At 38.6% G+C, this 27108-nt stretch overlaps 1 protein-coding gene across 4 annotated transcripts in view; it reads right to left on the reverse strand.

Moving 5' to 3' along the window:
- The window catches only part of PPP1R13B (protein phosphatase 1 regulatory subunit 13B), a 112454-nt gene that overhangs the window by 16229 nt on the left and 69117 nt on the right, over positions 1 to 27108 (reverse strand). Inside the window, exons 5-10 of one of the 4 annotated variants that reach the window (XM_024217189.3) lie at positions 11759 to 11860; positions 10468 to 10642; positions 9901 to 10097; positions 7376 to 7540; positions 6101 to 6281; positions 1680 to 1793 (exon numbers count right to left, since the gene is read on the reverse strand). In XM_024217189.3, the coding sequence (XP_024072957.2) occupies positions 1680 to 1793; positions 6101 to 6281; positions 7376 to 7540; positions 9901 to 10097; positions 10468 to 10642; positions 11759 to 11860 (934 nt within the window). Of the gene's footprint in view, positions 1 to 1679; positions 1794 to 4388; positions 4548 to 6100; positions 6282 to 7375; positions 7541 to 9900; positions 10098 to 10467; positions 10643 to 10890; positions 10952 to 11758; positions 11861 to 27108 lie in introns of those variants that run through there. The other 3 variants (XM_024217188.3, XM_026654224.2, XM_024217190.3) reach the window with 3 other exon arrangements.

Genomic DNA, 27108 nt, shown 5'->3' on the forward strand with positions numbered 1-27108 from the left:
AATATGATGCCAAAAATCAGATAAGCTCTCATTAATGTTAGTGTCTGATCCAGAAGAACAGAATAAAAGCTTAACCACCAGGAACAATAAGCTATTCGTTACCCTTTGACATTCAAATTAATTACATTAAAATCAGCTCTAATGACAGATGGTGAATATTTGGGTGCTAACTGCAATTTCAGCTATCATATTCCAAAATTAAACTTTTTTTAAGAAAAAAGTTCATCTATACATAGAAATAGGCCATTAGCAGTCAATATTTGATCATTTTTGGTGAACTACCAAGATACAAGGCTAAATTCTGCAATGTATCAATTATATCAATGTATATCATGAGTAACTGCATTAACTTCAGTGGAGTTTTTCCAAATTGGCACCTGTAGAAGTGAACAGAATTTGGCCCAGAGTCATTGATATGTAAGTAAAGACTTGCTGTAGCTACATTAATTGCATTAAACAAAAATCTTCCAAAGTATGCATTAATGTCTTTCTTCTCTTCCCACTACCCTCAGTAATTATAATAGTGTCTCCCGGTTAAAGATTTAATTTTTCAGAAATTCATCTTAAATCAGTTGAAAATTTCAAGCCACGGGCATATTTATTCATTGCATGCAAAAATATTATGCACAATTGCTTGTAAATTGAAGTAGCCAGTCCTTGACTAAGTCCTTAATGCTTTAGTGTAAAATTTTAGTAATCGGAGGAAACAATTCACTTTCTATTTTCCCAACTAGGATAAAAGTTTTAAAACTATCTGAAAGTTAAACCTATGCTGTTACACTGTAAAACAGTTTTGAATTAGTGCTTTATTCTCCTGTTTAAAAGAGCATATTTCAGTTGCCAGACTCACTCTTGCTCTATGAGGTGGATACGGTTGTTTTCGTCCCCCCCACTGCTCTGTAGTGACCATAGCAAAACAATTTAATAGTAGTATTGATGGCCTGTGAAAGAGGCACATACAGCCTTATTTTACCAGAGGATCGTAACTGAAATGCCAAGTCTTATGTGGAGAAAGGGGAATTTATTGGGATTCCTGGAACCCCACTGTAAGAAGACCAAATGAAGGTCAGCGATACTCAGTGACAAAGCTTTCCCCTTCATCTCAACTTTACAGAAAAATTCTATCTAGGCCTCTCACTGATCCTTTTTTCCATTTCCAGATTTGTCACCATACACTATCTTGTACAGTTTTTTCCAAAAACAATTTGACTGCTACCCCACAAATAGGCCACATAAGGGTGTGGTAGATACAATGCAGTTTACATCACTCAGCTTAGGGCTTATGAATCTGAGCCACTTTTATTTAACATCTAATTTCTAAAGAAGTTAGAATCTGGACACTGTTCAGCAACCCATATTTCCACCATGCTAGTCCACATTCAGAGTTTATCAGCTCATTAATCTGTCTTTACCCTAGCCCACGATTATGTGATCTATTTTCTATCCTTTACTCATTTGAAAGTTACACACTCTGCATGTGAACTGCCCTAGTAATTATCTTTTAAATGATCTTTCCTAAATGTAACACAAAAAAGTTACAATAACATTTTAATTTCAAATCAATCTAGGTTGAATTCTGAGAGATAATTACGTTGGGATAAGAATGCTTTTCTGATTGTTAATTTAATACAGTTAAGATCATTGTAGATTTTTTGCCCAAAGCACTTTGTATAACATACAGTCCAGAAACTGCTTTTCAGAGTTTGCAGAATGCCAGGAAGTGCTGTAGTCAGGGCCGACATCAAGATCTGACACTGTCCATAAACTGTGCACCTTGTTTTTATTACCATCATCTAGGTAACAAGAGTAAGACCAAAAGAGACAAAAGTAAAAAATACGTGCCTCAAAGAAAGGGCAATTTTTCTAAATAGATTAATATTTACTATATGATAGACCTAAGATGTTCTTTAATTCTAGCATGTTTATTACAGTTCCAGTTCATAGATCAATTCCAGCAGTTCCTATATCCTATTTACACTAAACAAAGGAATGAAGATTTAGATTTAGTAGTTTAGATTTAGTAGGTAAGAATGAAAAGAGGGAAGGACTAAACTTATTTAAGGGGTAAGAAATAGCAAGACATCATAAAATATATTTCACTCTTATAAATATACATGCACACAGGTTTAAAAAGAATGCTCAAAGAGCTAGACAATTGCACAAAAAATGTGCATTGAGTATAAAATTTCAATTTTTAGAACTCTAGGGACAAGTGCACTTATCCTTAGAATTCTACGGTGAGGAATAGGAACCAAATATGTTCAACCTCTGTCCCTCCAACCTCTCCAGTGTCTCTCTTAGGGGGCTGGTCTATAGGTTGCTTTAATTCGCACCAGAAGGGTGTAAATTTTAGTCCACACTACTGTGTTGCACACTAACTAGTCTGTGTGGACCCTGTTGGTGTGCACCAAAAGTTCCCTAGTCCAAACTAACATAGTCCCACTTAAAACAGCACCATGTTAACGTGCATTAGGAAACTTTTAGTGTCAGCAGGGTCCACTTGGGCCAGTTAGTGCAAGACACACTAGTGAGGACTAAAATTTACACCCCTCTGTTGTGGCCTAAGGCACTATATAGACATGTTCTTGGTTTCCTTCAGTTTCAGAATGCACCTGATCTCATCTTTCTGCCCCCTATATATCAGTCAAACACGTCTGCCAAATATCATGGACCTTGCATGGCATACATGCATGGAGACTGCCTCTCACATTACCGCCTAAACTGAGTGTCACACATTCAGCTAAACTGCAGTAACAGCCTACAAATACAGCTCTGGCCGCTAGAAGCTGCTGGGGAGAGGTGCTAAGCAGCTGCTGTCTGCTACTCCCTCTGGTGGATCTGACCAGAGAAGGACCAGCTGTTGGGAACAAGCAAGCCCTGACAGTGGCAGCTAGGCTTGCCAACCCTCCAGGTTTTTACTGGAGTCTCCAGGAATTAAAGATTAATCTTTAATTAAAGATAATGTCATGTGATGAAACCTCCAGGAATTCATCCAACCAAAGTTGGCAACCCAAGGGCAGCAGCAAGTGGAGGCAAAGGCAAGGACAGAAGGTGAGAGGGATGCAGTACTGGCCCTAGGCTCCCCTATCCAGCAACCAGCCAGTCTCCTAACTCAGACACTACCATTCACCAAGCTGACCTGCTACCCTGACAGGCCCCTGCTATCCCCTACTCCTACTCAGCCCTCAATCACCCCACCCAGTTGCCCATAATTCCCTTAGGTATCACAAAGCCACTTCCAGCTACATCTTTCCCCAAGACACCTCCACCAACCCAGCTGTCCCCTGCTTCCTCCAAACTATCAAGTTATCCCCCTGGATCTTCCTAGAAGTCTAACTATCCAGCTGCCCCCAACACCCTTTGTGAACCCCAGCCATCTTCAAATCCTTCCCCTCCACCCAAGCCTCCATCTTCCCTCAGCCACTGAGCTTCCCCCATCTTTCCCTACCCAGACACTTCCACAAACCCAGCTTCCCTTAGCTAGTCCCTCCTCCAGCACTCCCAACACTTCTGTTGCCTTCATCTTCTGCCCATGCACCCCCAAAAATCCAACCTCCCTTCAATATCCCTCAGCCACTCCCGCTAACCCTATTGCCCAGCTTCTCTCTCTCTCACACACACACACACACACACACACACACAATTTCATCTAATTATTTAGTCATTTTACTAGTATATTCTAACAGTAACCGTATACTGTAAACCAACAATCTGAAGATACTTGATTTCACTATTACTATTATATTTGGGCCTTTTATAGAACTTTGTATTCATAGATTTCAGACCAATTGATAAACAGGAGATAATGCTTATCCCACAGTCATGTAGCAAGTGAATTGCAAAAGCAAGCGTGAAATCCTAGTCCCACTGAAGTCAATGGGAATTTTGCCATTGACTTCAAGGGGGCTGAGATTTCACCCCAGGACCAGAAATCAGATCTCCCAATTCCCAGCGCAGAAGACCATATAAACCCTCATAGCCTCACACATAATCCTATCTCCAAAGTAAACCTACACATGCCAGGTCTCTCCAACATTGTGAATTCACCCTAATTTATAGATTGATTACCTATACAAAGTTTCTAGTAAGTTTTTGTAACTATTCTTTCAGTATCTTTTTAGACCTAAACACTCAATGGGGCAAACTCATCCCTGGTGAAACTCATCTGGCAATACTCAAGGGATGAATTTGCCCCAAATCCATTTACTTTCTTTTAATCCCCAAATTAGCCTCTTAGAAAATTTACATTATAATAGTGTATCTACTGCATACCAGGACACAGCACAGTTTCTAAAATTGCTGTTTAATATGCATCTGTATGCATGAGCTCAAATGACCATATTAAAAACTGGCATTCTTAGCTAGCCAGCTATCATCTACACACTCACAGTGCAGGGTGTCAGACAGAGTAGGTGCCAGGCAGATGACACTTTGAACAGCAGACTGAAGAGAGGAAGTGGGAGGTGACAGAATAGGATCCACTATTATGTCTAAATCAGAAATCTTCCAGGTTCCTGGAGATTTTTTCACACACCCATAATCTGTCTCTACAGGACAGGCAGATTCAGTCACACACAAAAAGAAAGAAAAAAAGTGGTGGAAAAATTACAATATAATGGCAATGCAGAAATTAGAACAGGAAAACTCAGAAATGCAGAAATAAACACATGACACTTGAAATAAAAAAATCTCAAATTTGATTTTTTTTTCTAGCAGTGGATAGACAATATTTTCATATACAGCTCTTTTGAAAAAATTGCTTTAAATACAATTAGAATCATAAGCATGTAAAGTAAGAACTAGTCTACACTACAAAGTCTGAGAGAGAACAATCTCTCTTTTACTGTCTAAAAAGGTCTAATGCAGAATAACCCCTTGGGGTCGAATACAGCAGCTCTAAAAGTACATATGCAATTATCCAAAAAAATTGTGAGATTTACAAATACCAAAATGGTGTTTGCATATAAACTGCAACTTATGAATTGACCGTTTCCATCTGATAAGAGACTTAAATGCAATAAAACAGAAGCCAACACAAAGGAGTTGCTAATCTGTCATCTCACTTAAAAGGTGACCCCAATCCACGTCCTGTGGTCAGAGGTTTAGGACTGTGCATTTCTCAGTCTTAAAAGAGATTCTTTGTTACCAACCCATTCTTCGGAGTTTTGACTTTACTAAGACATTTACTGACAAATTGCCCAGTGCAGAGAGCTCTAGGAGAATGTGAGCCAATAGGCTCAAGCACCCAAGGCATACATGATATAGGTGGTTTCCTACACCAGGCCCCATATGAGAAGGAATATTACAATATAGACAGAATTGTTAATTATGGGATACATGGGGGCCATAGTGTTGAAGAACATATTATAGATATGACTGCAGAGAAGCTCCTTCATTAGCCGCAGTCGGAAAGGAGCTGGCAGTTGGAATACTAAAGGACATTCCACTGCAGAAGTAGCACAAGACAGACAGACACCCCAGAGCCAGAACCAATCATTTTCAAACTTATTTCGGCAAGCTCTCCTCTTGCTAGGGAAACAGGTCTGAGAATAGAAATCTATCACAACTTCATTTTTTGAGAAGCAGTGTATTTTGCCCAATTCAATACTACTTAAAGAAAAAAAAAATTAAGACCAAGCAGAATACTTTCAAAAAACAGATGAAAACAAAATGCTGCAAAAATTAGTTGTATTATATTTACAGATTAAATTGGAGTTACATACTGGATTTTAAAATACAAACTGATTTAAAATCCATTATTTAGAAGCAAACACTCCTAGAGCAAAATTGTTCATGGTCACATTTCTGACAATTGTACATGCTCTTTTGTAGGTGCCATATTCAGTTCATTAGCCACGTAAAAGTCTGGCAAAGCTGTGGAGACAGTATACACTCAGCCTCTTAGGAAGAATGAGAGAGAAGAGACAAAAATACCTCACATCTATCTCGAATGACTAATATGCCCAATTCACAGAATAGCACTGAGAAGCCTAGCTCACTTTGACCAGAGAAGATTGTCAAGACATGCGATCTCCAAGGACCACTCCTTTGCCTCCTCCTACCCCAAATATTTTAATAACCGTTACACTTAAGTATTTACCAGATTTTGATCTCCCATGAGTCGCAGTGGAAGCAATGGTGAGAGACTGTGGTTTCACTGGGTCTATTGGTACAGCATAACTGCCAGCGCTAGGAACTTGGATGTAAGGCCCCACTGCTGCTACTCTTCCTGAAGCAGTCAGAGATGATTGGGGCGATGATGTTCCATTAATACGATTTAACTAAAATAGACAAACCAAAAATGGTGTAAATGTCTATTTATCTAGGCATTTCTAGTGTGTTAAGAAACAGTATGGTTGAATAATCTAGAATTATGCACTCTAGACACGTCACCTCAAATTTGTTAATCAAATTTGAACCAGAAAAGCAGATTTCTACTCCACAAAACAGACTTTGCCCACCTGAAACTATACATAGTTCTCAACCATGGCTATATTTTCCACAAGGAAAATATTTTCCTTCTGTTCAAGGGCTTGCTTCACCTCAGACATTATAAGATTGGGGCCCTAATAAGGCACTGAAAACCAAAAGTGAATCTAACTGTAAGTGGCCCCTCCATCTGGGCCTTTACCTGGTCATCAGAAAACACACATACAGTTAGGGTGACCAGATAGCAAGTGTGAAAAATCAATTTGGGGTGGGAGGGGGTAACAGTTGCCTATATCAGACAAAGCCCCTAATATTGGGATTTCTGGTCACCCTACATACGGTGTCCAGCATGCAGTTGACCACCGTGCTTAATTTGTAATGAAAGAGGTGCTGGGGTTCAAGCAATTTTTTTACATTTATAACTTATGCAGCAAGCCCAGAGGTGCCGGGGCTACGAACTGCCAAGCCTAGAAGTGCCAGGGCTCAGCCTTGCAAGCCCTGGCACAAATTAAGCACTGGTTGACCAGGTTATTCAACTACGGGCAGATCATCAAACCGCTTAAATAAAAGTCACCTTTCTGCTCCAGGCGTGGAGGTGGTGATTTTCATATTTGGGAACAAATATTTTACTAATTATCCAAACCTAACAAATGCCCTGATGGAAAGCCAAAAATTAAGCCCTCATTTCTGAAATATTGTTACTGTTGCAAATTTTAAACAATACCCTAGTTCCTAACATAAAAATAAAAGGAAACACATTGCAATCTAAGCTTTTCCTAATCTCTGTGGAAAGAATGACAAAATTCTGGATTTCTAAAGATTACTATTTTCAAAAGAAGTGTTTTTGTAATTGTGGTTTTTCAGCTGGAGAAAAAAAGTTACATTTTATGACTTTTTTAGGTTGTTGAAACCACTAAAATATGGCCCTTTTAATAGTTTATCTTACAGGAATGTTTTCTTTTTGACGTGCCTCAACTTTTTTCTTGTATAGTCGCTCACGCAGCTCATTGATACGCTTGTCCATCATAGCCACCTCCATGTTACGTTTGTTTAAAAGTTCTTTCTGCTGCTGAAGCTTGGAGTTCTGCTCCTGGTTAAGCCTATTACGAATCTTTAAAAATGCAATTGTTATAATTACAGTAGATATTTTATTTCACCTGCTGTCAAATTATTTTATAAAATATCCAAAGACATGAAGTAATATAGATCAACTAAGTCTACACTTCTACATAGCCTGTTAAGTAAACATTTGCATTGAAATACAATTCTTTAGAAAAAGAATCAAAAGAAAATATATCCTAGGAAGCAATTGTACATTCATGAGTATATGCTGAATCATCCAATTTATGGCAACTGCAAGCATCTAAGCATAAAGATGTTTCATAAAGGAACACCGATGAGATGAAAACCAAATCATATATAATATTTGATAGTAAGCTCATCTTTTTAAACCTTCTTAAAGTCAGTCAATTTTTAACTACCTGGATGGTAAAAAAACATATTTAAAAAAAATGTCAGTTTCAACAACAGAAGCTATGCTACGGATTCTGCTTCCAATTCCAAATGAAACTTCTTGATGGATGAATGGGATGCTAACTGAACTGGTGCATAGGCTAGACACTGATTTTCCTTTCTACGTGGGAATTAAGGTGAAACCTTTATTTGAAGGCTTCTAAAGGGGGTGGGTTACCTCTACAGTTTAAAATCAATCATTGCGTCCTTCATAATTATTTTTCTTGTCTCCCCATTGGCTCTCTTTGGCACCTTCAATAATTCTGATAGTTTGTCCCAGTTCTCCACTTCCCATGTTGATGTTACATGCAAAAAAAACTGAGGCAAATTTACATCTTGATAAATATGTAGGGGGTCAAAATGACAACAAGCAACAATACAGACATCTCAGCAATCTGTTAAGCATCTTTGCACTTAGAATTGCTCCAGAAATGGAGATGCACCTACTGTAAGTGATGGAGGGAAAAGGTCACTTCTTTTTCAATTAAATAAAAATAGAACCTGGTATAATATTGTGCAACCTGGTATAATACTTTAAATGAAGTTTCCCTTCACTTCAGAGAAAAAAATTATATTATATTTTAGTGATTGTTAAAGAGCACATCCCAATTACATGAAATAATCATACAAGAGTGTCCCCATTTAAAAAAAAAAAAAACAAAAATCACATCAATCTATACCAGGGATTGGCAACCTTTGGCACGCAGCCCGCCAGGGTAAGCACCCTGGCGAGCCGGGCCAGTTTACCTACCTGCCGCGTCCGCAGGTTCGGCCGATCGCGGCTCTCACTGGCCGCGCTTCACCATCCCAGGCCAATGGGGGCTGTGGGGAGTGGCGGCCAGCACATCCCTTGGCCCGCACCGCTTCCCGCAGCCCCCATTGGCCTGGAGCGGCGAACCACGGCCAGTGGGACCCACGATCGGGTGAACCTGCGGATGCGGCAGGTAAACAAACCGGCCCTGCCCGCCAGGGTGCTTACCCTGGTGGGCTGCAGGCCAAAGGTTGCCGATCCCTGATCTATACTCAAAGGTTCAGAACCTAAGGATAAAAGAAATACATGCATCCCAAGAAAGTGAGAATTGTCAAAAAGCATTACTTGTATTTCCCATTTTTAAACTAATACATGGTAGAGCTCACATCTCAACCACAAAACACTATAAGCAAATTATAAAACCCATGAAATCCCGGCAAAATGGCATGTAGTTAAATATTTGTAATTTCATACATATAAACCAGAAACCATAGCAATGTAAACAAAATACTTTACCTTCTAAATTAATAAGATCTACATTATAGCTATAAAGGTATACTCAGAGAAATAAGGTATAGGGTAACTGCAAATTTTTCTTGTATTTGCAGTTTATATTTTACTTCTGGTGATTCTGTTAAAATATAAATCAGGACAGGCTTGTTATTTAGCCCCTATACATTTTAATTATATCATATATTCACTATTATGTTTTCAGACTGCATTTTACAATGGATATTTTCACTGCTTAATCATACTTTCTAGCTATGAAAGCACCTTACACGTTTGCTATACCTACTACCTCACAAAAGAGAAAAGATTAAGATCTGAAAAATTAGTCTGAGAGAATACATTTTAGAAAAAAGGAAAACAGAAACAAGCACTAGTTTACATGTAGAGTTCAATTTTTGCATATACATTCTCTTCATTGCTGAGTAATCCTCTTCAAATCATTTATACAGGTTATTATATTATTTACAAGTTCTAACAAAGTGGTGATAAAAACATGGTTTTGAAAATTAATGAAGTTCCCTTTATCTGAGGTTTATACACTTAATGTGCCCTTACAAATTAACACACATTCCATCATACTGGTTAATGGGGTTTCCCAAAACCAAGTACAACACTAGCTGTAACACCAGGTGGGGGAAGTAAATATTACTTTTGTTAATTTACAGATATTGTGAAAAATGTCCCAGTTAATGGTTTACCTGTAGTTCTTGGTACAACTTTTTTAATTCTACAGCTGCAGGTCCTGTCATCTGTCCATTATAAGATTGGAATCCATTCAATTTCCCTTTCCTTAAGTCCTCCAATTGCTGAGTTAGCTGATCCACTTTTAACACTGCAGCTTGTAACTCCTGCTGCTTCTCCTGGAACATGGCACTGATATGCTCAATTTCAGTAGCTATAATTAACAAAAAACACACCACAACAACCAAATGAAATACCAGTACAACTGTCTTGTGTATTTTCATGGTTCTAAACATACAGCTATTGGAAACTGTAGTCCTACATACAGAAACTTTTCCATCAATTTAACATAGCATACAAACTTATGCTTATAACATGCTAACGTAATTTGCAAAAAGCTGAACATATTTACTAAAATCTATTATTTAATTTCTTATTTAATTAATTCACTTGTGAAAGACCCTTTCTAAAAATAGAACAAATACTCAATTCAATATCCTGTTGCTATACTAATATTTGCAAGTTACAGTAAAAATATCATAAGTGAAATTAACAATGGAAATAGATTTGAAAAATCCACATACACAGATTGCCATTCATGATCTTGCTGTAGTCCACTTGTCCTCTCATGGCACGTATTTTTTTCAGCTTTGACTCCTGAGTCTCCACCCGTTCTTTAAGTTTTTGAAGCTTTTCACTCTCAGAAATAGACTGCTGCTGACGGCGTTCTTGCTGCTTCAGATAACGTAAACGTTGTTCCTGCCAAAACAAGGAGAACATGTAATCTAATTTTAGAGGAATTTTTTTTAATAGTTGGATAACGGCAAAACAAACAAACAACAAAACTTGACTTTAAAGAAACGCAAACTTCACTATCAACTTTGGATGGTTTTCTTGCCTATACATCTTTTCTAAATAAATAAATAAATAAATAAATAAATAAATAAAATCACATATGATAGTAAAATTTAATTAAAATGTACAATAATACTCCTAGAAAAACCTACTATGATTTGTGCCCACACAAATTTGTCTTCAAAAAATAGAAACAGGGCACACTGCTTTTGAAGCTACTAAGTCAAACGTCAAATGTACACCACAAACAATTTCAGACTAAACATTCATTCCAACACATCTGTGAAGCTTCCGCAAGCATTTGTTTCCTGCTGCTAGCAACACGCTTCCTGCTGTTGCAAAATGTCTTCCAACCCTCCATTACTCAATTTCCCAAAGGAAGCAAACAATGGTCAGTAGAGGATTTTAGACAGGCAAAGATAAGGAGATCTGCTGTAAGATAAAGTTTCAGCTCTCTAAATGACAGTCCATGCACTGAGCAAATAAGGGAAATGTTTCTTTTTTTCCAATATAATTTCTTCCAGAGAACTGCAAATACAGCAAACTCTGTTAGCTTGAATCCATTTAAATGTATTTCAGTCCTGTAGTCCAAGCATGCAATACATACTGTATATATTATATAGCATCTGTAATAGTGTCACAAAATGCTTCACAGAAATACGAAACTTTGAACATACATTCATGTTTATATATTAGAAAGTGAGTCTAACACAAAGAGGTAACAACAACATACTAATCATTTTAAAGATGCACATAACTAAGGAGTCATACTAATATTCCATGTCTACTGTTTATTAAGCTGTAGTGTTCTATATTGCCTGGATTTAGAAGTATTTGTTAATGCAGCAGATTTCTCAGGCTCTTTCTTTTATTCAAAATGTTGTAGTGTATTTTTCTAAATTCTTGAAAATTATATATGCATATGTTGAAGGAAATCTATAAATAAGCTGTTCATAGATAAAATTATATAAGTCTTTAAATTGTTGCAGTTGTCTCTTTTCCACTCCTTTGTATTTTTACCTTAGCAACCAACATTTGCTGTTGGTTTTCAATCTGCTGCTGTTGTCTGGCAGCCATATCTTGAAGTTCTGAGAGTGTGAGTTCAACACGTGGATTCCCAACCTGCAGAAAGCACAAAGCACTACACTAAGATGATTATTTATTTACACACGTTGAATTTTGTGACATCAGAAACCAGACATCAGTAGTCTAAGAATGTTTTTAAGTCCCAATTAGAATCTAAAATACATTTTCTTTTTTTTCTTCCTCTGAGCTTTGCCAGAGTTTTATGCATTTGGACCACAGCTAAAAAGCAACCAACAAAGGGATTACAAATGCCACAAATCAGATTTTCCAGAAACACAAGATCAGAATTTCATAATACGTAATTTACTTGTTTGTTTTCTGTTTCTAGCTTTCTGAATACCCTTGGTTCTATGGGAGTATTGTTCTATATGTTATCTCTTGGACATGTACCAAATGTAACAAATACTTGATGTTCCCGGGTTTTTATTTTTTAGATGAGACTTTTTCCTTAATTATGGTGAACTATGTATTTTGTGAGCAAAAGCACATGCAGGAATTAATTTCTAACAATTATTATTCAAAGTGTAGTCTCTTTAAAAATCTAAGAGTCTTTCAGGCTCTTAAGCCTGGGGGGAGAGGTGGGCTTGAGAGCCCTAGCTCCAACCCAAGCCCACATCAAAGCACTGTCCTACACAGATATTTTTATAGCGCGGAGTCTCTGGACCAAGACTGGGAGGCTTGCTCCGAGAGGCAGTGCAGACATGTCCGCAGAGGGGCAGCAAGAGAGGCACCCCATCCCTAATAACAGCTCCCATAGTAGAAGAGGAAGGATGGACCCCTATAAGAAGGAAGGCAGTGGGAGGCAGAAGATAGATGATACCATCGGGAGAGAAGAGAATACAAGGCGGAAGAGAAAAGTTAACATGAAAAAGCAAGGAAGTGGATGAAGAAGGGAAGCAAATATGGAGAAAACAATGCTGCTACTCAAAGAAAGAGTAGACCAAAAGATAAGAGAAAAAGAGAACAACAGAAAACAGTACACAAAAATGAAAATGGTACAATGCCAAAGAAGGAGTAAGACAGAGAGACAAAAGGGGCGGGAAAGATAGAGAAGGGAAAAGCTGGAATAGATACATCTTTTAGGTTTGATAATTATTTATTTTAAATGTGTTTATTTTTATTGAATTTCTATGGCAGATTTCCAGTTTCTGGCCTAAAGGTTGTCTCTCCCACCCTTATTTAAATTGAGCAAGTTACATGTGGTGTTGTCATGAATCATCTCAGTGGTCCTCTCAAAGAAATCCTAAAGACCATTCTGACTTTTGCCAATACAGATATCAAAAAGAATGCACATGGGGCTTTTTTTGTTAACTTCCCAGTGAAAGTAAAGATTTTCACGCTTCAGACAGTCATGAAAATTCCTCATAAGGATTACACACAAGATGGCCATCACAAGCTTTAAAGAGTTAAAAATCCTATTTTTTCTCCCCCACAACAGCACATGAAAGCAGTTTTTCTCCAGTGGCAATAAATATTAATAAAAACGAGAAAAACAAAAACAAAATATAGGAAAGCTACCATTTTTTGATGAGCTATTACAGCTTAAGATCCATTTTTTGGCAGATTTAATATAAATTAAATTGAGGCCAACAAATTATTGTGCAGTGTTTTCACAAATTTTGCATGTGAAAGGTAACAAAAACCTTCACAAAACTGAAGCCAAATCATCTACTATTTGGGCAATTTTAACACTTTGTTAATGAGGAGCAATTACTGAATATTATTTACAATTTGTAAGGCACTTTCAAGATATGAAATGCTAAGTATTGTTTTAACAGGAATCTAATATACTATTCAAATTATTTCAATAATCTCATAGTCTTTTATTAAAAAAACCCAAGTCATTTCTACCTATACACTCAGGCCTTCTACTCTGTGAAACATGTTCATAAAAAGAATTTTTTTAAAAGTGGGAGTATAAAAAACAAAGCGAAAGTAAATTCCAAAAGTTGAAACTGCTCTCTTTCTCTCCAAATATCTGCTCTGCTACACTTAGATAAATGAATGTTGCAATACCAGAACTGCACTACATTCTTGTCAAACAGAACATAGTATGCCAACACCTGAATAGTTGGAAGAGTTGGTAGGCGAAAATAGTGCAACTTCTGTTACAACTGGTTTGAAATGTAATGCAATCAGTAAAGTTTAGTAATGAAACAGGCAGGGTATTGTGCTGGCATTGTAATCATTCTACATTCAGTGCAGCATTTGAGCCAATGTATAAGATTACATTATTAATAACGAAGTTAAATGTACACCATATCCTACCCCATTACAAGCACTCCCAAAGAAAAATCAAAGGAAGTTAAAAAGCGCTTTGGAAGTGTTGTGAGATGAAACTCAAAACAATGCTTACACAAGGGAAGAGAGATTTTAAGATTCATAGACAAGGCAAAGGAACAATCACAGGGAAATCTAAGACAAACCCCACATATCCTGGCATCTGAGAGGAGATCTGGTTCAGAGTCTCTGCTCCCTGGTCCTCCCAAGTTGCCTTGCATTATAGTTCTGTAATGATCTGAGCTGCCAACCGATCCTCTGCCATACCAGTGTCTTAGCCCCAACCCCAAGAGAGGAAAACTCCTGCTCTGAAATCCGCCAGGTAACAGAGAAACAGGGCACTTGAGTAACTGACCTCCAGCTCTGCTACACACTGCTCTGGAAATCTACAGATCTCCAGTCTTTGTGTCCCTGCAGAGTGGTTTCTTTGAGGTCCAAGTAGTGGGGAATGGAAAGCAATGATTTTGACAAGCTCACATTAAGGTGGGGTTTCTGCTTCTTTGTTGCCCTTCACAATATAGAATGAAAAGAAGCAAAGGTTCCCCTAGTCACAAGAACAGACTCATAAAACTACTGTATATTCATATTGCAACAGGGATTGCTGCATAGGAGGGGGGGAGGGAAGGAATGGCAAATAATGCATTTTAACATTTTTTATATTTTATATATAACAATATCTTAACAATATCACTAACTTCATAGTCTTCCTGAGAGGTCATACTTTACAACACAGAATATTTAAATGTTCCTTTCAGATGAGTGTCCTTTTTATCCAATAGCACCCAGTGATAGCATAATAAAAAGTAATATGCACATAGTCATTTCCTATTGTCAAAGCACTGCACAAACACTTAGCTAATCCTTCAAAACATTCCTATGAGTTAAGTATCCTTCCCATTTGACAGATGAGGAACAAACACAGAGGATAAGTTACTTGCCCAATGCTACATACTAAATCAATAGCAAAGCAAGGATTAGAACTCAGGAAGGTTTCATATTCTCATAACCAAACTCATTCCAGTACACTATTCTGCCTCAATATCTGCTAATTATTTCAAACTTTGTTTTTTGGGGGGTTTTTTTGACTGAATTACATTTCATTTTTATGTAAAGGAAACGCAAATGATTTCCATTCAGGTTTTTATTTTATATCCATCCTGAAATTCAGATTGGAAAGAATTTTTATAGACATTTTAATTTAGAAAACAAGCTGTTGGTCTGTCATCACTTACCCTACAGTAAATCAACAAATGTGCAAGTTTAACTATAGCCTGAATATATAAATTGTATATACTATTACATAAACTCACACATACATACACACACACAAAATCAGCTCAGATGCATGAAAGCAGTTCAGTCACTAGGGAGATCCAAATTTGGAATATTTCCTTTTCAAGCTGCTGAGGCGTCAGTATGATATAAACATGACTCACTTAAATTCCATAGGGAATTCCACTCTGTGAACACCTCCTGCTGGTCATATTATAGAGCAGAATTAGAGTTCATATTGGAAATAGTAACCCTGCTCCATGTAACCCTGCTCCTAGTAAATGTCAGCATCAATGGAAACTGTTTATAAAAGATGAATAGGTGATTAAACGGGTAGGGTATGGAATAGTGGCCCTAAAATCAAGGGGTATAAAAACACTTGCATAATGTCTAGATCAGATATAGAACACTTTGCTATTAATTTGATTTACCAAATGAGGGAAAATCCTAGATATTAGTAGTTTGTACTAATTTTTTAAGTAGCATGACTGTAACATAGACATCTTTTCCACGGTATTCTCCTTTATAGGTCTCATACCTTCTCTAAGCTTGCTGCTTACTATTACCATGAAATGGCCAAGACATTTTACAATGAGCTATATATTAAAGCAGGGCTCAAAATGAAAAAGAAAGTAGCAGTACTTTTCTAAGTTCCATCCACAAATCAGCATATGTTCACTTAAAGACACAAAGATAAGATACCAAAATGAAATGCTGCTCCTAGTATATTGTGCACATGTTGAAAATAATCACACGTGCTCTGTTGCGTTTCTTAGGCATGACTCCCTATAGGGCTCAGATACTCTCTGGGCTCAGCTGGTCTTCTTGGGCTTGGATCCCTCAGTTGGGCTCAGGATATCCCTGATCCTTTTTGTGTTTGGTGGACTTCAGGCTTGGCTCCTGACTGGTAGGGTGCAGATGCTTCCCGGTTCTCCCTGCTTGATGACTCCAAGGGTCAGAATGGGGAAAATAGGTAGTATTCTCCCATGCACCACAGACTTTATACAAAATGAGACACCACTTGCACTAAACTGTGCAGATCTGCAAAGTCCTTCCTTCTTGTATGCTTTGATCAGCAGTGAAAGTTGGCAATACTGACATTTAAATTATCATCCTTAAGCTTCAGACTGCCCCCTCTCTTCCCGCCTAAGACATATGGCAGCAATCCACATCTCTCAGAGCTATTGTTCAGAATGTCTGCAGACTCAGGAAAACATCGCTGCATCAGGTTATTTTGTTCACATTTTCAAGATCATCATCCCAACAATAAGGCTAAACACTTTTTTTTTTTTTCCCAAAATGAAAGCTCAGATCCTGGAGTACAAAATGACAATCTTTAAGAAAATAATTGGTTTTCAGAGCCACCACAAGCCATCCCAATTTGACTCCTGATAACTAAGAACTCAGTGCGCTACTCTAGATCAGTATGTTTTATGCATATCTTTTAAAATCTATTATTATGCTTAACACATGCCACAGCATATAGAACAGGAGAGCATGATAAATTCATACATTAGCCTCTCCTTATAGAAGCCTCTGAGAATATTTGTATATAAACTAATTTCATAGTGCAAAAACATTTAACTTACATACATAAAGGTTTAAAAAAAGCTATTTATATAATCTGCAAAAAACAAACAAGAAAACCCTGATAGCCTGCATTTTAGTTACAAATCTTCTCTAAAACTTCTAAATCTTTATTTTACTGAAAACCATTATGGCGAAGTGCCTTTCACTATTAAAATAACTACACAGTGTTGAGCAGAAGGGGAGGGAGGAGATTTAAACCTGCAGTTTCACTCGCTGCTGCCTTCTTTTCATCCACATGAGAAATGAAGTACAGAAACCGAGCAAGATTCCTCTTCAGTTTCAAGTTAATTATTTTCAGAAAGATTGTAAAAACCAACATATGTTAGACGTCCCACGTACAGTAGCATAGTCTTTGAAACATCAGGAAATTTAGCAAAAAGGCAAAAATTCCAACATATTTTCTCTTGTCAAGATCTAGTTGAATAAATCAGTTTGTTTCAACCATTTTATCTTCACTGATGTAGTTTATAATAATCTGTATTCAATTCAAGCAAAACTACTGAGAAAACAAGGGAAAGTTTGGAACAGTTTTTTAGTCAGTCCAAGTCCTTCTTCAGAAGTACTGTTGTGTTACAGTATAATGAAAAACAGCACAGTATGTATCCTTAATGAGATCATCCTTCCAATAAATTTCTTCTACTCATACTAGCTATTACATGGCGTCACTCGCCTTTCACAACAAACCTGAACCTATCACATTTAAGCCTTAAAACATCTCCCTATTCCTGCAGCAAGGAAAATCTACCTCCTCTGGGATTGCACTTTTTACAACAACAACAAGAGCACTGCAAATATTTACTCCTCCAGATTCCACAAATTCACTTGCAATATAGTGATAAGTTCCAGGAGATGGGTCTGCTGAACTGTAATTTTCTTTACATTCATCACTTGGGAGTCTTACACTCTAAAATGAACTCCTAAATAAATGTTGTTGATTCAGTTATCAAACATTACAGATGTGTAATAAACTACCTCTCATAAACAAAAGCATTCACAAAGTACTTCCCGTCTATGCCCATGAATTGCTTACAGGTAGTAAACATTTTTTTTAAATGTTGCACCTGTTTTGCTCATCGTATCATCTTGAAAGCTCATCTGGCAAGAGCAATTTGCAACAAATAACAAGGCTTGAGGGGAGGAAGGATATCCCAGTGGTTGGGGCACTGGCTTGGAATATGGAAGACGAAGATTCAGTTTCCTGTTCTGCCAGTTCCCTGTGTGATCTTGGGCAAGTCACTTAGCCTCTCTATACACCTCAGTTGCCCATCTGTAGACAGGTTTCAGAGAGGTAGCCGTGTTAGTCTGTATCAGCAAAAACAACGAGGAGTCCTTGTGGCACCTTAGAGACTAACAAATGTATTTGGGCATAAGCTTTCGTGGGCTAGAACCCACTTCATCAGATGTATGAAGTGAAAAATACAGAAGCAGGTATAAATACATGAAAGGATGGGGGTTGCTTTACCAAGTGTGAGGTCAGTCTAACGAGATAAATCAATTAACAGGATACCAAGGGAGGAAAAATAACTTTTAAAGCAAAACCTAAAGTTAATTTCCTCAATACTAATTTCTCCCTACTGTTACTCACACCTTCTTGTCAACTGTCTGTAATGGGCCACTCTCTTACCACTTCAAAAGTTCTTTTTCCTCCTTTGGTATCCTGCTTGTTAGTCTCTAAGGTGACACAAGGACTCCTCATTGTTTCATCTGTAGACCGGTATTGCTGGAATAAAAACTGCCCATTTCAAACATCATGAAAAAGTGATGTCCCTACGAGCTGGTCATGGGACACCCACATACAATGGGGCTTGAAATTTTAATTTCTGATGTATGATTCTCCTGCTGGTGGCTACCATTTTGCAGAACAGTAATATCTGTGGCACTGGCGAACCGAAAGTCAGATTATAAACCAGTTTCTGTACTATTCTATTACTAAACCATCTCAAGAAATGCCTTACCATTTAAATATTTTTATCATTTATAAAATATATATGTGATTAAATAATTATTTCCACATTTCAGTCTGGGTACTCTGAGGTCTATTTTCTTGATCCTCTTGTTTCTTCTCTTCTTCCTTTACAGCACGGTTTTGGGATAGAAGTCTCTCTCCTGTTGTCTACCCTCTCTCCTGGCATGTCTCCCCCTACCTACCTAATTTGCTTATGAGTCATAATGAAATGACTCATCTACAGGCAGCCCAGAAGACTGGCAGAGAAAACACTGCATCTGAACTCACACAGAATTTCTTCAACAAGCAGAGCATCTGTGTAATGCAGACAGACATTCTTAATCAATGAGGATAGATCCCAGGAGCTTCCATCCAGCCCACTCCCAAAGACACTATCCTTCAAGTTAAAGTGAGTATCTCAGCTGGCTGTTAGTTGTACTGCCAACCCCAACTGTTCAAAAGTCGTAAGAAAAGCCCACAAAACCGTGAGATTTAAAAAATACACTGCAGCGGGGAAGAAGCCTTCAGAGTTCAGTCAGGTCACATTTTCCAGATTTTCTCCATAACCACAAGGGCTAGAAACTTTCATAAAATAAAATAAAATAACCAGAGAATCTCAGGATTCCAGGAGCTGTTGCTTGAGGAAAATAACAAATATTTTGCAACTCATGATAAAGTCACAAAAACTGGCAACACGTGTTAGCTGTAATAGAGATATCCATTACAAACCCTTAACCAGTAGTTCCTGTCCACCCTATTCTCCCCCTCCCCAAGGACAGAAAGGAGATGAAGATACTGACACTGCTTCCTCCCTCTCCAGAGTTCTGCACCAGGCCAGGGGAGCCTCCAGTATCACCAGTCTCCTGAAATAGGTAGCTGTTGCCCAGGGCTCCACCTTCTCTCACATGTTCTTGCCCCTATGTGCTGCCTTCCTCTCCCCATCTGGTGTGCTGCCCCTGAGCCCAGTGCTGCCTGCCCCCATTCCCTCATTTACGTTAGTATCTCAAATCCCCTTGATGTGGTGCTGCTGCCCCTCTACACCCACACCTAGCCCCAGGTCCCGGCTCTCTATTCACTAGAGGTGTCTTCTGGGACTTGCCCAGATGGCATCTCCCTTCTCCTCCCATTGTCTTCAGGGGACCACTGTGTCCCCAATCCAATAGACAGCAGAATCTTCAGGGAAAGGGAGGTAGCCATTCCCAACCCCAGCAATGCCCAGGCCTTCCAGCAGACTGACCTCTGCCAGCCATGAGGTAGCTCCACCTCAATTTAAGGCATTCCCTGCTAATAAGGGGTTTTCTCCAACACATGCATAGGGAAACCCCTCCTACAGAGGTGGGGCTTCCCCTGGGCCAGCAAAGTTCAGTCTGCCTACAGAGCTGAGCAGGGCCATGTCAGATGGAAGTATGGCCATTTTTCTTCTCCCTGCTCACTAAATTCCTTGCTCTGTTTGATTAGACAGCAACCTCTCCCTTGTTAGCCTCCTCCAAAGACATGAGGGGAGATCTGGCCACATCCTGAAGACAGATGAATGGGAGAGGGGGCGGTCATCAGAACCCCCCAGAAAAAAAACCTGGTTAGCAATAAGGTTGGACCTGTGGTTAGGTGGGAGAGGGAAGAGTTGTCTTATTTTGAGGTGGTGCTAGGGGGTAGCAGCACATCAAGGTTTGAAGGTAGCATAAGGGGTCGGGCTATATGATGGGGCGGGAGTAGTCCTGGCAGCAGGGGCACATGCAGAAGCAACAGTACAAAGTGGGGAATGCAGCAACAGCCACCTACTTTAATGGGGTTGGGGATTTCAGGAATCACATCCCTATCCTGGGCCTCATGGCCAGGAACAGAACTCTACAGTGTGAAAAGAAGCAACACCAGCATCTTATCAAGCTACAAGGACGGGGTAGGAAGGGCTAGAAGGTGGCAACAAGTTGTTTCTCAGGTTTGGAACAGCTGAGAAGTGGGAGTTTTCCATCAATGTGTGTAGCAGTTATATGACTGGCTGCCCTTTTCTAACAAGTGGGGTATTAGGGAAAAGCAGCCAATGAGATGAAAAAGTTTATCTAAATTAGTTTACCCTCAGAGGCATGTAGAAGGGTCTAAAAACCCATAAGCAACAGAGAGACTCCACAGAGTTGGCAGATCTGGGTGTGGGTAAAAGTGCTTGTGGAATGGGCAGATTTGGAGGGATGGAATGGGTGTGAAGAATGAGTGACTTCAGAATGGGGGTGTGCACATGCACATGCACAAGAGGAGTTGTAGAATGAATTGAGGTAGGTGCAGAGTTGTGCCTGGCCAGTGAGGTCCAGGTTGGAGGCAAGGCTCCCAGAATCCTCAAACATCACCCTCAAATAGGTGGCTGCTGTCCAGCCCCCCCACCACATCCCTTATGTGCCTCTTCCCCCTGCTGCATTCATAGGGGAGGGAGGAGAGAGCAGTTCTGGTTGCTCCACTGCCCGTTTCCTTGCCAGACTGCAGAAATCTACAGAAAACAGGATAGGAGCTTGTCTGTCTGCTGCATCTAACAGGATTGCTACATTCCCCCAAACAACCACCCAGGACAGGGAAAAGGAGGAGAAGCAGAGACCCACCAACCAAATATAGCTTTCCAATTCTATGCCTTAGTCCTACTGCAAGCTAAGGTACCCTGGGGGCTGCTATCGACTTAACCTAACTGGCTATGGTGCCCAAGAGACCATCGCACAGTTGGGAATTGCCAGAGTGCTGCAAATTCTAGTCACCCTTCCTCAACACAGCCTTTTCTTAATGCCAGGGGCAGCAGGGAGAGGGATATAAGAGTTGGTTACTCTGGTTATTATATCCACTGAAACTTCCAATTGGTTTCTGCTGTCTTTTTACCACCTGAACAGCACAAAGAAAGCACCACAGGGCAGAGAGTCTGCTCCGAAGTACTTACTGGGACCAGTTGGCCTTCTGAGGTAATGTTCGGCCCTCAGCCTGAAAAGCCTGGATACCACCGAGTTAAAGATTTGATAATCCCCTCCCCACACCCAAAGTCTAATTAAACAGTTTAATCTTTTGTGACTTCCCTTGCCTGTATTTCATATAGGAAGTTGACCTTGTTATGGTATGGTACATTTTGGAAGTGTTGTGAACAGACCTATATTTAACATTACAAAATGAGTATCTGGTTCTATTTTAACTAAAATAGAATGTTTGCTGATCTCTGTGCAGATGACATTATTTCCAGTTTAATGGTTGTATCCACAATTCTGCCTTGCATTTTTTAAATTAGGTCAGAAAATGCCAGCAGCAGAAATCCATTTAAAAATCCAATGATTAAAAATCCAGTGCCTTTTTTAGGCTCATGGAGATGAACAAGCTAATCAAACACAGATAAAGCAAACACAATTTTAGAAATTAAAAAATAAAGATTAACAAAGTTAACATAAGCTATCTGCAGACAATCATTAAGTACGATTGTGTAGTACAACCTTCAATCTAGCACAGATTTAATCTGGTAATTTTATTTAGACACCTACAATGGAAGAGCATTCAGTATTTTTGTGCATTAAATAATACTCAATTACTTTAAAATGCAAAATATTATACCAGCTGTACTGCATCACAATTTGCAGACGAATTTCACTTTTCCTATATTTGTCAAAGTCTCGATAGCTCTTCCTAAAAAGGAGTATTCTGGTAGCAACCCCTACTTCATGCTGACACAATTGGATCAGTCTACAAATAAAGGTTTTAGGCTACTTTAAGTCCCAAACTTCAGAGCCAATCACTTATTAATGTTTTCTCCAATGTTCAGAACTTTCAAGTGTAATAACCGCTTATTTTTCTCTGGCAAAGCAGACCAGCAGCTATCCAGGTATTAGTTTCAGAAAACAAACTAATTAAACAAAAACAAAAACAGGAAACTGACTCCACGACTTGGTCCTGCCTCAGCTCAGGGGATTGGATTTCTTGAGGTCCCTATCAGCCCTATGTTTCTATGATTCTATAACAATTAAAAAAAGCTGCAAATGGATGTATTTACCTATTGTACAAATATATAGTGAGCACATGTTAATAAGTATTGGATAAAACAGGACTGCTTATAAACGATTTCTACAGTATAAGGAAAAAAGTAAATGAATTCCAAAGAAACTTATAAAAGAACACAAAAAAACAAACTCTTTTTATTCAGCTACACATGCAAGTTGAAAATATCATAGTTTTTACTTGCAGCAGCACAGAGACATATATATTTCCCCTTCTCATCCTCCTGACTAGAAACATATATCCATAAAAAAAAAAAAAAGCTTTTCATGCATAAGCATGGAAGTAACTTGCAGGAGACCAGTTATGTATAAAACTTTAAACTTGTTTATGGTACCAATCTTTTACTCAGAGTAATTATGAGTAATAGCCATGTCTCATTAAGCTTTCAAAGTAAACATTGTGAGTTTCTTTAAAAATAAGCTTTTGGAACTCGATTTTCTGGGTATTAAAGAAGAAAAACATCTTATTTTGATATGCCAGTCCATTATGGTTAAAAAAGCATATCATTACAGGTCTCTTAAATAATATGGTTAGTACCAAATGTGTTTATTTTTCCCTTAAGTAATGGTTTCAAATGCTTTGTTTTACAGTGGTGATGTCATACTGTTTACATGATAATGATACAACAAAATATTTCCAAAAGCAAGTACAAATGCATTGAAAAATAAGTAGCCTGTATTTGAAAGCAATTTTATGATTAGTGTGTGACTTGTACTTCTCACAGATAGCTCCTCACGTTTCCTTTTAAATAATTTACTTGTCATGTTTTAAAATGACTACAGTTTTATAACTTACAATTAGCAGCTTGTGTGTTATCTGTATGCCAAACAATAACCTGTTTTTCAGAATTGCATTTTCAATGCTAAAAACTATAGTTATTAAAACAAACTAGTTTGCATTCTGGTCATGTGACTCCAAAACCACAATAATTTAAATTCAAGTGAAAAAGTAATACAGTACTTTAATGAACTGTTTGCAAAACAAACTATTATTTAAGTGTAAAACTAACAATTTTTGTAAAGTAATTAATTACCTGCTGGATACTTTCCCATGTAATTGTAAAAGAGCACATCTTTATTTTGCTGCATTGCCCATCAGCTGTAAACTCTTGCGTTCCTTCAACATGCTTCAACTCCATTTTTTCTGCTATTCTCTACCTACAGCAACCATGTTAATTGTTTAAGCCAAGTTAGCAAATGACCACAGAAATCCTACATGATGAGCTCTCTCTCATGCCTTCATGGCTAGGTATAATCAATAACAAGTAAGGTTTTGTATCTTTTTCTACACTAAACAGAGGGACTTTTCCCCCTATCCTTTATCAATATGGAAAGCGGTCTCTCTGCATTCATCAGCAATCAGTGAACGGAAAAGGCTAGTGGATTTTGCCAGCAGTGAAAGACCTAATCATGGCGAGATCAAGCCAGCTGTCAACTGTAATCAGCTTGATGTATTGCACTTTTCCATAGCCAATGGAAAATGTTGAGCAATACTCTTTTCTTTCACAGTTAGTTATAGGGTTAAACTGAAAATACTCAAATGCAGACAATTTTGATTTTAAGAGACAATAGAATGTTTGTTTCTTTTTTAGTTTTGTAATATTTACAAATCAATGCAAAAGTCTGGGTATCACAGGTTGTGAAAAGTCATTATCCCGCTGCCCCCTGCATCCCCACAATATTTGTTGTTTAGAGTAACAGAGGATCATGTTGATTGAGGTGTACTGAAATCTGTATCTTTATTGCGAGAAACTTACTGTAAAAGGCACAAAGTAAACATCTCACACAAAATGAACATGGTACAATTTTGTGGAAGTTGTCAATTCTACGCTTAGGGATTTTCTCCTCCAAACTTGTTTGTTCTTAAAACATGCAAAAGATGAATGAATGAAACAGTCAGCAACACAGCATTCATACTATAATAAAAGCAAGAAGTTGCATCATACAAAAGACTCTATCAAGCCAAATCTAGACCCAAATGTTTTCAATTATTTAAATCAACTTAAGTACTTCCAATCCCTACGTAAACCCAAAACAAAATACTGAATCTCATTACGCATTGCTCATTCCCCAGTTCTGTCCTCCAGCATAGCACACTTCTAACAATAGAGAAGATGAAAACATAAAAGGCTGTCAATGTTTTACTCTACACACACACACACACACCCCTTCCATTCTTTCAGGAAGGGAATTCACGCATGAACCTGATTCAGGCTTACATAAGAGGTCCAGCAAAATTCATCTCCATCAGGATATGGAAAAATCATGTATCCAATCCAATCACAATAAAATATATTTTCTGGCTGCATAGAGTCAGACTTCTTTTTAGGCAAAAAAGACCATCTGGGAGCTACAGCAAGATCCCCCAGTAATACCATGTGAAGATGGATAAAAAAAAAATAGGTTTAATTCCCTTTCTCCTAAATTAGCCAAAAATAGACTCCATCTTACTGCTGCTTGATATTAAGAAGATGGTCTGTGGAATAGAGATCGCAACAATTGGAACAGGAGGAGGCTGCATAGGCAGCAAAATGGAGGATCTGTTGGTTGGAATAAGGTGCCTCCTAGAGCGTTGGGGGCGGGGGGAGAGATGCACTATACACAGGCTGAATGGACAGGAAAATAAAATTAATATGAGATAGCGAGTGTGTAACGGGCATGTCAGTGAAAGGAGCTGAGGAGGCCACTGTATATAAATTATGGGCCAAGGGAAAGATGAAAGGAGACACCAGTCAACAGATGGAAGGATGATTTTAGACGATGTCTTGAAAAGGAAGATTTTGCCGCTGATAACAGCCAGAGCCAAAGGATTATGTTGCTGACTGGAGCACTGCAGTTCTTTGATCTGGGGAAGAAACTGGTACATAGTTGTAAGGGAATGCTGGAAAAGGGATATTAAAGCAATATGACAATTCAGAAGCACTATGACCCAACAAGGTCTTGATCACCAGGCATGGCATGTCTACGAATAATGAGCTCACTTGGCAAATCCTTCTGCCCATTTCAAAGTGGGACTAATTTGAGTTGCAAATATGCTTTAAAAACAAGGGATGTATAGATTATAAATTTCCAGGACCAATGGTCCTAAACATGGATTTACTCAGTGGCTTAAAAAGAGCTCTGGACTGGAGCAGCCTAGCAGGAGGCAGCACCAATAACCCAGTTTGTTCTCCTAAAACCAAAAGGATCTCAAAAGGCATATGAAAAATCAGAATGGGCTCAAAGGCTTCCAGAACAGAAGGCTGTAGAACTGAAATTCTTGGTTCTGACCTGACTCCTACTCTGGTGGCAATGATGATTCTTTATCTTCCTCTTCTCAGGGTCTAGACCTGAGGAAGGGTCCTTCTGATATGAATGCTTCCATGTCCCCTTTTTGCAGAAAGAAGAGAAGCCTCAACATATTGCCCAGACTGGACATCAATGGGACACCAGAAGGAGGTGTCAGCTGGTCATCAGTACTCACCACTAACTTTATCAGAAGTGATGCTGGAATTTTGGAAATGGCTTGGAGAAGTTTTTCAGCTGTGACTGAAAGAAGAGACCACCTCAGGATCCCAACTATAGTTGAGCTCTTGGAGTCCAGCACCAAGACAGCTGACTTTACTATGATCTCCATATTCAGAGACCTAACTGGCACTAGGATTACCTCTGCACTTTGGAGAGGACTGCTGACCTGTCTGCACCATGAGCAATTGACTCATGCTCCTGTGCAGAAGAGATGGAATTCAAAGTAGTTCCAAGCATCAGTGCAGCGACCTGTACCACAGAGGGCTCTAGCAGATTCCCCTTTCTCAGATATGAGGGTTTTGTAGCTGAAGAGAACCTCTTGCGGACCTGTAAAGAACAGGGTCAGTTTATTTCTGTTCCAAGGCCTGAGCCTAAAGTGCTTCCTGAATCTTTCCAAGCAGCTAAAAAAAGCCTTCCAAGTTTGTTACCCTGAATTAAGAAACTACCCTTCATGAAAATCTCGAAGAGATCTGGGAGTTCTAGTCAAGCAAGAATTCAAAAACCATTTTGGATGCACTAGAGTTGGTTTTCACACTGGAAGCTTGTAGCTTCCTAATTCTTATTTTTTCCTCAGGTTCTAATAGTTTGGTTAGTTTTTATGTTTTGTGAAGTATAGGACATTGCAGACCCTCTGGAAAATGCTTTAGCCAGGTATAACAGGGTATGCTGGCCCTTTAAGACTA

This window comes from Terrapene carolina, unplaced genomic scaffold (assembly GCF_002925995.2).
Source record: "Terrapene carolina triunguis isolate 2854851 unplaced genomic scaffold, T_m_triunguis-2.0 Scaffold189, whole genome shotgun sequence".
Classification (NCBI taxonomy): Eukaryota; Metazoa; Chordata; order Testudines; family Emydidae; genus Terrapene; species Terrapene triunguis.